Raw genomic sequence first — 12,203 nt, 5'->3', positions numbered from 1 at the left:
GGTATCTACCCTACCTACCTACCTACGCGTACCGTGCTACCTACCCATGGGCCATGGCTACCCATACTCGTACCATGTCCACTCCGCACCCTCCGTTCACCCTTTTCTAGCCGCCAAAATTCGATGGCCTTACTGTGTACCTAGAAACTACCGTACAGCATATGGCGCCGGGTCAGTGTCACCTCAGCCGCCTCACTCGCTCTTTCCTTGCCTTGCTCCTCTTTCCTTCCCTCGGCGAGTCAGACGCGTCAGGCGCCCGCACGCACCACCACCCACCCGACATCTTGGCATCTTAAAATCCCTGACCTTCAATGTCAATCGTCCTTTTTTTCTTTTCTTCTTCACATTCACCGCAAGGAAGTCCTCCCAGCACTCTATTGCTTCCCCGCAGAGTTGCTGGCTGTTCTAATGATTCTTCATTAGACCTTGCCAGAAGGACAAAGCACACGTTTGAGACTCCCACGATTTTCCATGGGTGATGAGTTATAGGTTTCGTGCGACATATTCATAGTATAACATTCTCGTGACATACATTGTCAATTATGGATACCGAACATCTACGGAGTACCGAGTACATACGTATCAAATGATATCAATCATGTGAATCACCTTGCCTCGATCTCTCTGTAGCTCTGCGGCAATAGGATGCAGCGGCTTGGTGCACTCCTATGTCGACGATATTCAGAATCGTCCGCATGACTGCCAGATAAAGTTGGCGCTGAAGCACAATTGTTCGCATATCACAGTAGTACAGACCGCATCTGATAGTTAGTCCTCGCCTCCGACATCAGCTCAAGCCTGATGAATACGCGCTGAGTCGTCGAGTCAAGATCACAACTCTTGTTCTTTGGTCGTCAGATAGCCAGGGCTCCTCTTGATACGTCTAGATGACGCGAGGATTGCGCTACGCTTCACCGGTACTTCTCATGGCTGATTGATGATCGAAAACCTGAAAATGCGAAGGGAGGTTCACTGTCAGAATCACTGCTTTGCTCTTTGAGTCGCACTAGCGGATATTCATCCATCAGCACCCTGTTCGTATTCTTACATATGCTGATCACCGACTATTCGGTTCCCTCTGGGGTACTGAGGTAGTGCCTCACTAAAACGATTGTCAGCAACCCCACAAAACACTTTGTTCGGGAATTTATCAATTGACAAGCGTGACAAGTCATCGATCAAGTGATCATGTTAGATGAACCGTCCCCAAGTTATCGTCCCCCGAGTCGACCGTTCAAACATGGGAACAGGGCGAATTGGCCTCCGTGTGATTCATTTCTCATGATAAGTAGCCTCACTCTACCGACCCCGAAGGACAGGCATGCCTACGAAGAGGGCCGATTCCCATGTCAATAGCCAAGGCGGCATTTCACATTTGCCCGATATGCTCCTCACTCAACACAATTCCATCAGCAACACCGAATTCGGATGTACATGCATGTATCACTCGCACTGCTGATGTCGTAACATCTCCCTGCACTCCACACTGCAAGGCCCGCTTTGGATGTCGAGCAGCTGAAGTCTGACCGGGTCTAGAAGTCAGGTCCTTCCAGGTCAATGCTAGGCGACGTCTCATTCGTACCACCTCGAGCCATCTACTCAATCTTGACTCCTTACTCGGACGAATTCGCATTGTGAAATGACATGCGGTGAATGCAGACTCCTTAATCTTGACTGAAGTCAGTATGATCGTCTTTAAACAATCAGACATACCGCCTGTTGGCGCTACGTAGATTCCAAAATGAAGCCGAGTATAAGATCTCCCTTCTCGCCACCAGGTAATAATAGACTGTAGTCTACGGACTATTCCGTCCATGTGTTCCTTCTCGCAGGTTTCAATATACTCATCTGACTACAAAACACTTTACAAGGAACAGTAGTGCCTTCGACAATAAAGCCTGTAGACAACCCCTTTGAGGATAGTAGTTCTGCAGCTTATCGTCGAAATAAGTCGTATGTGTACAACATCTTTTTGATGACTCTGCCGCGAGGATTGAATATGAAAAAAAAAGGGTGGGCGAATGGTCTCAGATGCTTCGAATACTCAGAGGTTCTCTGATTCATCTTCGTTGATCTCTTGATATGTACCGGTGACCTTGTCCCACCATGCTACCTATCTTCATGCTCCAGAATCGAGATTCTTTTGAGTCCGGCGGATAGATGTCTTCGACACGGCCCTGCATAGATGTAATATGATCTCAACCGTTCCACTCCTTGACCAACCCCTGAATACATATTCTCATACATACTCTTCCCTCAACACACTCAAATAACCAAGTCCCGATACTCCCCAGGCACCATCTGGAATGTCGCCTGCACCGGAGCAACAACGTCCTCATAAAACGACCTCCTGAACCCCGGATTCTCAAACGAATGCCTCATCATGCTGGCCCCTCCCCCACCGCCCGGAAACAAGGCACTCAGACACCTATCCACGGCATTTGCATAGCTGGGCCCCGGGTCCAGACAAAGCTCGTCGTACTGTGCCTTCGCGACTTCGAAGTCGTCGATGAGCGTGGGGGCCTGCGTGGAAGAGGTCGAGGTCCGGGAGAATGCGGCGGAGGGCGATGATTGGTAGTCCTGGCGGAGGCGGGAGAAGGGGATGTTGCGTCCTAGTTCTATGAGGCGGATGCCAAGGGTGAAGAGGAAGAGATTGGGGATCTGGGTGCTTTGGAAGGAGGCGGCTGGGGTGCTGGGTCGCGGCGTGGGTGGGTTTGAGGTATGGAAATCGTAGGAGAAGTATGGATGGTCTAGAATGTTGATACTCGTTGTCGTCGTTGTGGGTGTTGTGCTGGTCTGTTGACTCTCGAAGAACATATGGATTGCTTCGTCGTCGAGGGTGCCGGTCAGCCAGGGGGAGTCGCGGAGATGGAGCACTGCCCATGTTAACGCGGCAGCGACACCGAAGCGCTGTTTTCTGGAGAGGCCGAGTCTTCGGTTCGTTGCGATATCCAAAGTCCGGTGGAGGAGGGAGCGTAGGTGTATTGTTCGTTTTGTAGTGGCAGCCGTGCTGCCGGGGATGTCTTCCAACACGACGTGCAGCTGTTTGGCAGGATTAGAGTTTGGAATGGGAAGGTACCCAAGTGATGTATTGGTTATCTGCGTAGTTTGAAGGGCACTGCATAGCTGCAAAGGCCGCACAGATGGTGGGCTTCTCGGGCTCAGCAGCGGGTTGATAATTGTTGTGCTGGAAGCTGTTGCTTTAGCTATCAGTGAGGTCTTTTGACAAGAGGAAATCACAAAGCCGTACCTGATGGGATTATGGTGGACTGACATGGAGACTTCTGCCGACGAGATGGTTCTCTAGTGATATTGAAACCAAAAATACGGACAGTTTTAGCATCAGATTGCCGCAGTGAGGGGTGAGTTATCGACGGGTCGACAAGTGGTGATAGTGTCGGATTTGTAATGGGCGTTGGCGCACGAGAGGTAACGGATGAATGGTTCTTGCCTTCTTCGATAAACATGGACAAAGATTTCCAGGAGACATTGTTGGCTGGGGTCTGTATATTGGTCGCCAGAAGGCAGTGAAAAGCACCTGTGGCAAGCGGTTTGTTCTCATGCCAGTTAAGCTGAAGGTTGCCTCTATGGGCGTCTGGACAATTACATCCTAGGCCAAGGCTAATGGCTTCATGAAGAGTGACAGCGTTAGCTCGAATGGCCTTCGTCCTTTTGTCGTCGAAACGTCCGCGTATTGAGGTTACGATTCGGTTGTGGGAGTCCGTAGGGATCTCTCGTTTCTCAAGACCGCATTTCCTTAGTGCAATGTTGCTAGATTGCAATTGTTTAATAATTTCTTTCCTTTTCCTGGACCCAAAACCTCGTTTTACTCTTCTCCATTCCCATTGTACCCGATCAGATCTCGCATAGGCCCAACTAGGCTGGTAAATGATATTAGTGCTGTATAGATATAGAATAGCTGTCCTTGGAATTCTTACCGGACCATCTGCATCAGGATACAAATTGTTTGAGATTGTATTGATCAGATCATCCATCTCAGAAATGGTGTGCATGAATTGCTCACACTGAAGAGGATGAAACATTTGCAGTGCTAATTCCACCTCAGACATTGTTGGATGTACGAGACCCAGTGCCTCAAGCGTCGTATCCAACTGCTGTTTTTGGAGGAATATATCATTCTTCATTGTCAGGACGGTTTCCTCCCAACGCCAGGCCTGTTTCAGAGGATCCCATACCTTCCCGTAGTTTTCTAAGGCGAAGAGTATGAGAGGAACTGCACCTAGCACTACGCCCGCGGTTTCCATGATGTTAATCTTAGTTAGTCGTTATAGATATAGGTGGATAAGTCGGCGTCAAAGTCTTGCAATTGTCACACGCACCTACATGAAGGTGCGTAGTTCTGAATCCCTCAACAAGGCTGAAATGTAATCACTGCGGCGGGGCACGTATATCTCTCAGCTGCGGGGCATGCATATCTCTCAGTTGCGGGGTCTTGGATTCGTTGACTTCGATGCCTACTTGCAAACATCCAGTCGACTAATAATCGGGTGTCTCCAAATATTCAGCACACATGAACCATATAGATTCAAGGCCTCCACACGAACATGCCAGAACGAGCAGGGTATTCAGACGTGCCCTCATCCATATCGACCATATATAACTCATGCCTTGCACATTTTCGGCATCTGCTCTTCGAGTTAAGTAATGACCCTAGGTTAACAAGTTCGGGGCTATCACGATCGCTCGAGCTCTACGGACGTCTTCGTGCATGGGGCGAGGAAACTCGTGCTATGCTGCCACCTTCTTCGCGAGGATCCCTGGAAGATACTCTCCGGAAGAATGAGTCAACGAAGGAGGTCGCAGTAGACATACTTACCAAGCTAGAGCGTCAACTACGTACAGGTATGTTCTTATGTATGGTACCGAAATGTATAGGTAGCTCATTCACCGTAGCGGTCGAACTCAGCCAAAACCAGTGGAGAGGTGCTGCTGCAGTATCTCAACCGGATTACGAAACATACGACGGAGATGAAACAATATCGTTGAGTTCAGATAGTAGCGATGACAACGAATCAGTACCCGCCAAGAGTCCTCGACTGAACTCGGTATTAAGACATATTGCTGACGATGTTGATTCGCTTTATCAACTCTCACACCTAATCATTCGACCTGGCTTCATTAGAAAGTATCTACATTCTACGAGAGGAAAGGATTTCGATGCCCGTGTGGCACCATTCTACCAGTACGATATCCGTCACGTGGAAGAGAAGTTCCAAGAATGGAGGCAATCAAAGAAGGGGTTGGATGAGCGTGAGCTTGTCACGACTCCTGATGTAATCGTTGGCAGGTCCGCAGGCTCTGAACCTATACTAATACAGCGACTTGCATTGGCAAACACCAAAAGGAGAGAACAACTCTTGTACTGGTCCAGGCATCCAGACAGGGTTGAATCAGAATTAGACCTTGCGATGGACAAATCATCTGTTCAACATCCAACTGACTCAGGCAGTATCCAACGAGACAGGACGGAAACCGAAAGCCAATACTCGAAGTCCATTAAGACACGACACACCTTTTCGAATATTGCTGCGTCGGACATATTTGGAAAGCAGACCGTGGCAGGAACATTATACGCGGAAACAAACGTTGGAAACAAACGACTGAACCGTGTTCCCCCAGTTCCCTCTTCTTCACGAGTTGTGCCCTCCTTTGAATGCCCTTATTGTCATTCCATGCTAGATTCACAAGTAATGCAAAGTCGCCAAGAATGGAAGTAAGAATAGCCCTCTATCGATGGCGCGATTCCGCTCTAACAGCTGTAGGAAACATATATTTCGAGACTTGAGACCGTATGTTTGCACCTTTGAGAGTTGTAGCGACCCCGATAAACAGTATTCCACACGTCGTGATTGGATCTACCACGAAATCCAAGTACATCGCCGACAGTGGGTCTGTGATGAGCATGATTTAAAATTTGAGAGCAAAGCTCTCTTTTCTCGTCATGTTGTCGATCGCCATTCTGTCATAGCTGCCGAGCAGCTTCCAGTATTGATCGACATATCGGAACGGCCACTTGATGGATTAGACATAGTTTCGTGCCCACTTTGCCCCGAAAAGCGCCGACTGATGCTGCTTGAACCACACATTGCCGAACATCTTGAATCTATTGCGTTGTTTGCACTTTCAAGAGATGTGGAAGAGGACGGTGGAGAGGATGCACAACACGTAAACAGCGATTGGAGCTCGTCCACAATAGACGATCCTATCGAGCTCAGTGTAAAAGGGGATGATGATGATGGCGAAAATCATGATCAGCACATAAACAGCGATGTTAATGTGCCCATTGTGTTCGATCCTATCGACTCCAAAGAACAAAAGGATGAGGATCATTCCATAGACCCATCATTGTTCACGGTTGAAAATTCTGCCCCCACATACAACAAACCCGAGTCTGCTCAGCCAATTCCACCAGTTGTACCAGCAGCATTGAGCTCAAAAACTTTCCAGCAACCCATGAGGATAGACATATCAAAGGTTCACGAGACCGAGAGAATTCATGATTACCAACAACAATTTCCAAGCAATCAAATACACGACTCACAGGAAACTGCTGATCGAGATTGGGCAGCAGGGTGGTCGAATTTGGTGCCGGCTTCTCAGAATCGTAAGATACCCACGCCGCCCATAAGTACTTGTTTCGTTGTCGTCGTCTAAGTTAGATTGATAATACTTCCCATCGCTAATATCGCATCTAGCGAGTCCAGACCCGGGAGAAGGAATGGAATCCCAAGACTACTTCTCTGCATCAAGCACTCCTCATCTAAGTAAGTAGTTACAATATTACAGAAAAAATAGCATCTCATGTAATCAAAGGCTACAAGCTTCAAGATCCAGGATTTTTTTGTGTTGGTCGGGTAAGCACTCTTGATGTCGACAACCTTGAAGGCTATAATTGACAAAATCAGATGTTCTCTATGCTCTTTACAGAAGCGTACGGGTCTACAGCAACAGCCGACAATTCCTTCATAAGAGCAGCACCATTCGTCAGCGAGCAGATAGACACACAAATCAGACGATTCATCGTTGTGCGAGTTCCACCCCGTAAGACTTATTTCTATGCGTGGTGAGTCTGGTCATTGTAGCGAACGGTGCCATATCGTTGATAGACTGACATACGCAAAATAGTCCGGTATTCACTTATGGGGGTGGTGCAACTCGAGAAATAGGAGTAGATCCTGAAGAACATGCAGTCGTATATTCTGTTGGAGAACCCCCACAGCTACTAAAGGGAGAGACTCACAAGACCATTGGAGTAATCATGGATAGTAGCGAGCCTGCCCTACCCGCAGCATGCCGCATAAGATTTGGGATTCATGTCCCCGTTGAACACAACGTTAAAGTCAAGAATTTAGGCATGGTTCAGCCAGATGACCTGGCAAGATTGGTTTTTTACTGGCAACAACACACGATAGCTTAACATTTTTGATCAGTTTGAATACTTGACTCTGTCTACCTTTCTCTTTTTCGGGTACCTGTACTATCTTCTCCCCTCCTGATCGAATGTCTCAAGATAGACACGCTGTTTGAAAAGATCTTCTGTCTTTTCGCAATGTGTGCAAATCCAGAGGCGTAGTGGTCATAATGTATCTAGCTATCTGAGTGTGTTGTCGCTAGTACAGTGCCTTTATAAATCTTACCAGAGTCTACTGATTTCTACTTGAAGACATGCAAGCTAGTCAGGGTACTATCAAACCTGTAGAGACTCAGTTTACTCGATTCCCGAAAAGCTAGAACCTTATTAGGCATTCAGCCTTAGCAACTATGAGTTAAGATAATGTCATACAGAGTACACTAAACAGTATTTTCGCAACCACATGTGTAGTAGGTAGTAGCACATCCTTTCATTGATATCTACGCAAGATTTGCAAATAGTGCTATAAGATAATAAGTGCACTAGATCAAGACAGTAGTAGTAATGATAATTATAAAGTTTCTAGTGGAAAAAAAAAGTTCTGATTGAACAACCAACCAGCCCCACGGTTGTGCTGAACACCAGTCACTTGCTAAACACCCGCCAACCACACCCCCAAAAAAAAAACCTCCAGCACCGCAACGCCAACACAACAAACAGAATAGTGATCAAAAAAGCAAAAACAGAGTAATTCCGACACCGGGAATCGAACCCGGGCCTTGCCGGCACTTGAAAGTGTAACTGACTCTCGTGATGAGAGCGGCAAATCCTAGCCACTAGACCATATCGGATGTTTCTTGTTTAATTGATGGAAGTTTTGATCACTAAAAAATACATATTGCATGTGCATTTACCATCTAAAAGGAAAAAGCCCTTCAGTAGTTTACATTGGAGTATAAAATCTCGTTTGCGGTTCAGTCCAGGCGTTGTGTGGGTTTGTACCTTATCTCGCTACCACTAGCACCCCGAAGAGTTTTTTTTGCTATAACCAAAAGATGCGGATCACTACAAAATCAACAACTCTGACTGCGTACCCCTTGCTTTCCCTAGGCCATCTTCTTCATTTATTTTACAGCTTCAAGCCCTTTTTTTTTTTTGAATCGTTCAATTATTTGCTAATATTTTTCGTTTGAATACACCCTTCTGTTTGATTGAGTAAGTTGATTCGTGACACGCTGTCGAAGTATATATACACCATCATGATTGATTCCTTCTTCAATTTATCATGAATGCATTGATATAAGCGGAAATCCTGATAAGGAGTACAGATTTATATAGTATCGACACCGCCTAGAGCTTAAGAACATGATAGTCACTCCGCTCAAACATTAGTCGCCATAGAATGCTTTTCTACCATTTTCTCATCGACCTTCTGACCTTCATGATTCAATGTGGCTGCTACTTTGTCATTCATCAGATCGTCTGTGTTTGGTGCCCACCACGTGAGTATGACAGCTACAGCGGAGAAAGCGATGGTAGCAAGATAGACAGTCCTGAACGCATCCGCATTTGCATCCTGGTATGCTCTCATTCCAAGCGCGAGTATACGGTCTGTGATACCTGGCACATTGGCAAAGGCGTTACCTCCCAGGGGGAGTGCCTGTAAAAACGCCGGTACGCTGGACTCCGGCAATCCTGCAGCGACCACTTTCGGTGGGACTTGAGAAGGAATGGTCTCCCCAAGTCTATTGGTCATGATTGTGGTGTAGATAGCGACAAGAACGGCACAAATGGCCGCTCGTACAGATCCAGCTGTTCCACCGGCAACGCCGATTTCACGCTGGTCTTCGACAAGAATCGTTGCATTGGCGAGGCAGATCGACTCATTCCATCCGATGAAGATACATCCAAGAAGTATGAGAGAGAGAGTAGCGCCAAAGTTGTCCACATTTGCAATGGCAGCAGCTACGATATGTCAGTGATCATTATAAATCCGAATTGATGCTTAGACGTACCTCCGAGGAAGATACCACCAAGAAGAAAGGCAACCATGCACTGAAAACGCGTCTTCCCGATAGGTACTGCCAGGAATCCTGCGATGACTTGTCCAGTGATTATCCCAAGCCCTACAATAGTGCTCATGTATCCAACTCGCATAGTATCTCCATTTCCGTAGAGAACTGCAGCTTGAGCAGGCCATACGATCGAGAATGCATAATAGACGCCAGCTCCAAGACCCAACAGTACAACAGCTGATACCCAGCGTCCATTCTTGAAAAGATGCATGGGAATAAGTGGCTCCTTGATGGGTGCATAGATCTCCCATAGAACAAAGGCGGTCATGACCGCAAAGCCGACAATTATGGCAGCAATGACAGCAGCTGACCTCCAGGGATACACTGTGCCACCCCACGATAATCCCATCAAGAAGACGATGAAGCCGCTGGCGAATAGGAATGTACCAATCCAATCGAAATGCTTGAGCCAGTACATTTTGCTACGGTTCTCGTCATTCCTGTGCTTCTCGTCGAACGTTGGTGGGAAATAAAAGGCTGTCCAGCAAATGAAAGCTGCAGAATTCAAAGCAAGTAAAAGCCAGTATACACCTCGCCAGCCAACACTGGGATAGTGTGCAATGAAGGAAGCAGATATAGCTGGGCCCATACCAGATGAGCTATAAGTGAATGCATAGATGATGCCAATAGCGACATATCGATGCTTCATTGGTACGAGCTCGCCGATAACGAAATGGAAGCTAAGCTGTGTGGCGCTTGTAATTGTTAGAATTTTGCAGTCCTTTAAGCAAGAAGTATGACAACTTACGTAGCAGCTGCTAGAAGTACATTGCCGCCAATCTTTGCATGTTGTTAGTGTCGGCTCAGAGTCCTTCACTGATGTACGCACCAGCGTGGTGATATCCTGTGCAGTAGCACAAACGATGCTACCTATGATTGCAACAATCGCACCACCCACGAAGAAGTATCGACGGCCAAAAATGTCCGAGAGACGCCCAACAGGAGAGAGGAACACGGCCAAAACGGCATTGTAAACGAGTGAGATCCAGACATATCGGTCGTCGGGTCCAATATCAGCATTGATCACGCCCAGGATTGGGGCCGCGAATCCAAAGGCACCTGTCTATAGGACTGTTAGTGCCCGGGTATTGAAATTACACAATCTGTCACTTACGCCGCATATGATCGCTAGACCAGTGGCGAAAAAGGTTCCGACGAAGAAGCGACTGGTATAGTACCCTTTTGGCAAGGCTGCATAATCGACCTCAAACCCGTGAATATCGTTTGTCAAGGTGTGCTCCAATGAATTTCGCTTCTCGCTTGAGGCGATATGTTCATTGTGTATTGGCCCAGCCTTGGTGGAGGCATGGTCTTCCGTTGTTGTCATGTTGCTCTGTGGTCAAAGCAAATGGTAAACGCAGTACAATGGGGAACCTGAGCGTGACAGCAATTCAATTGATGAGAATTTCAAAACTATTTTCCGACAGATGCCGCAGATCTGGGGGATTCAAGAGGAAACAAACATAATATATCAGACCAGTCCAACTTCGCCCACCCTCCACACGATGCGGAGAACTCCAAGCGATACCAGGTGGGGGACAAGAATTGGGATATTTGGCAATGAACTAAGCGTTCCCAAGCCTGCTCCATTGGTTCGAATGGGTGAACTAGACAGTGATATGACTATGTGATAGATACATGAAGGCGGCCTGATGTTGTCGCTTATCGCGTATGCTCGGAGCACTGCTAGACTCTGGGGTAAACGTCCCGTATGTCTGGATACTAAAGTAAACTAATCGAGTCAAGCTCTCATTATTATGGAGAGTGCATGTGGAGAATCCGGGGTAATGCTGATTTTGGGTCTGGACAACGCGAATCATTGCGGGTGACGATATCCGGCTATCTAGTTTCTGACTGACCATAGCTTCGGGGAGCCCCTTATGCCCACGAAGCATAGAGTCCACGCTTGGCCTTTGTCGAATGTTTGACATTGATCACGTTTTATTATATCATTCATCTGACCAGTCCGAGATATTCTTTGGTGCCAGCCATTGCAAAGCCTTGGTGAGTGGACAGAAAGATTTTTTCTGAACAGCAAAGAGTAACAATGTAATATTCCCTAAACAGATACAATCACGGAATGAACATTTGATCTGCATCTAGTAAGATCCATTTTATTAACATACGAACTATTCACAGACCAGAGGGAAACATAGCAGGCACCGTTTTCAGAGATATGCATGGATGTGGCAATTATTATCCTGCAACGAGGGTTGAATTGTAATGTCATTCAAGTATAGGATATAATGGATTGCTTTGTTCAAATACGAGCTTCTTGGATGGAAGAGGCGGCAGGAAACAACATAATAGTTTTCTTGTAAATATCCGACTCTGAAATGGGCCAGATCTGCAAGACTCTTTCGAAAAAGCAAAGAAATCTTAACATTTACGCTTTCTTCACTTACGCCTGGAACCGGGTAGTCTTGAAACGAACGCGCCTTCGAAAAAGGCAAGCCAGGGACACGTGCATACGTCATCAACCATAGGTAGTTTATGTCAACATTGATATCGCTCGGTAAGACTTCGAGACTGGTCACTTACACTATAAAACTGGTAAGACTTGGATGCATAAGTGTTATGACCCTGACAGGCGCTGGCCGCCTGTTTCAAAAATGACCAACAGGCTTGGGTCTGGAGTCCTGATGCAGGTATGAGTACCAGAAGTGATTCCACACCGCTCTCTAGCAAGCGATCGTAGATTTAGTCCTCAGAGTACCGCCACCGTACCCTATCCTTGTATGAACATGGGAAGAGCC

At 46.9% G+C, this 12,203-nt stretch overlaps 4 protein-coding genes and 1 non-coding gene across 5 annotated transcripts; 2 read left to right on the top strand and 3 right to left on the bottom strand.

Annotated features, from left to right (window-relative positions):
* Window positions 1-1,818: 1,818 nt before the first annotated feature.
* Window positions 1,819-4,333, bottom strand: BU24DRAFT_422224 (uncharacterized protein). Its single transcript, XM_033527938.1, has 3 exons — window positions 3,939-4,333; window positions 3,251-3,881; window positions 1,819-3,194 (listed from the first exon to the last, which is right to left on the bottom strand). The coding sequence occupies exons 1-3, from the start codon at window positions 4,263-4,265 to the stop codon at window positions 2,266-2,268; spliced, it is 1,887 nt and encodes a 628-aa protein (XP_033384252.1). The 5' UTR covers window positions 4,266-4,333; the 3' UTR covers window positions 1,819-2,265.
* A 122-nt stretch (window positions 4,334-4,455) lies between these two features.
* BU24DRAFT_422223 (uncharacterized protein) lies at window positions 4,456-6,695 on the top strand. Its single transcript, XM_033527937.1, has 3 exons — window positions 4,456-4,863; window positions 4,915-5,734; window positions 5,784-6,695. The coding sequence occupies exons 1-3, from the start codon at window positions 4,566-4,568 to the stop codon at window positions 6,673-6,675; spliced, it is 2,010 nt and encodes a 669-aa protein (XP_033384251.1). The 5' UTR covers window positions 4,456-4,565; the 3' UTR covers window positions 6,676-6,695.
* A 42-nt stretch (window positions 6,696-6,737) lies between these two features.
* On the top strand, window positions 6,738-7,728 carry BU24DRAFT_422221 (uncharacterized protein; the record flags this gene model as incomplete). Its single annotated transcript, XM_033527936.1, has 4 exons — window positions 6,738-6,785; window positions 6,835-6,875; window positions 6,927-7,084; window positions 7,147-7,728. Coding segments are annotated over exons 3-4 (436 nt in total), but the record flags the coding sequence as incomplete, so codon positions are not given.
* Window positions 7,729-8,123: 395 nt separating this feature from the next.
* Window positions 8,124-8,223, bottom strand: BU24DRAFT_t36. Its single transcript has one exon. It is a non-coding gene; the product is annotated as a tRNA-Glu (tRNA).
* A 530-nt stretch (window positions 8,224-8,753) lies between these two features.
* Window positions 8,754-10,774, bottom strand: BU24DRAFT_433216 (siderophore iron transporter; the record flags this gene model as incomplete). The annotated part of the gene is made up of 5 exons (XM_033529958.1): window positions 8,754-9,337; window positions 9,388-10,142; window positions 10,196-10,227; window positions 10,277-10,510; window positions 10,562-10,774. The coding sequence occupies 5 exons, from the start codon at window positions 10,772-10,774 to the stop codon at window positions 8,754-8,756; spliced, it is 1,818 nt and encodes a 605-aa protein (XP_033384249.1).
* Window positions 10,775-12,203: the final 1,429 nt, after the last annotated feature.

Source organism: Aaosphaeria arxii (assembly GCF_010015735.1).
Source record: "Aaosphaeria arxii CBS 175.79 unplaced genomic scaffold BU24scaffold_4, whole genome shotgun sequence".
NCBI classification, from domain to species: Eukaryota; Fungi; Ascomycota; class Dothideomycetes; order Pleosporales; genus Aaosphaeria; species Aaosphaeria arxii.
Note: the sequence above shows the minus strand (reverse complement) of the source record. Positions and strands in the feature narration are given on the sequence as shown.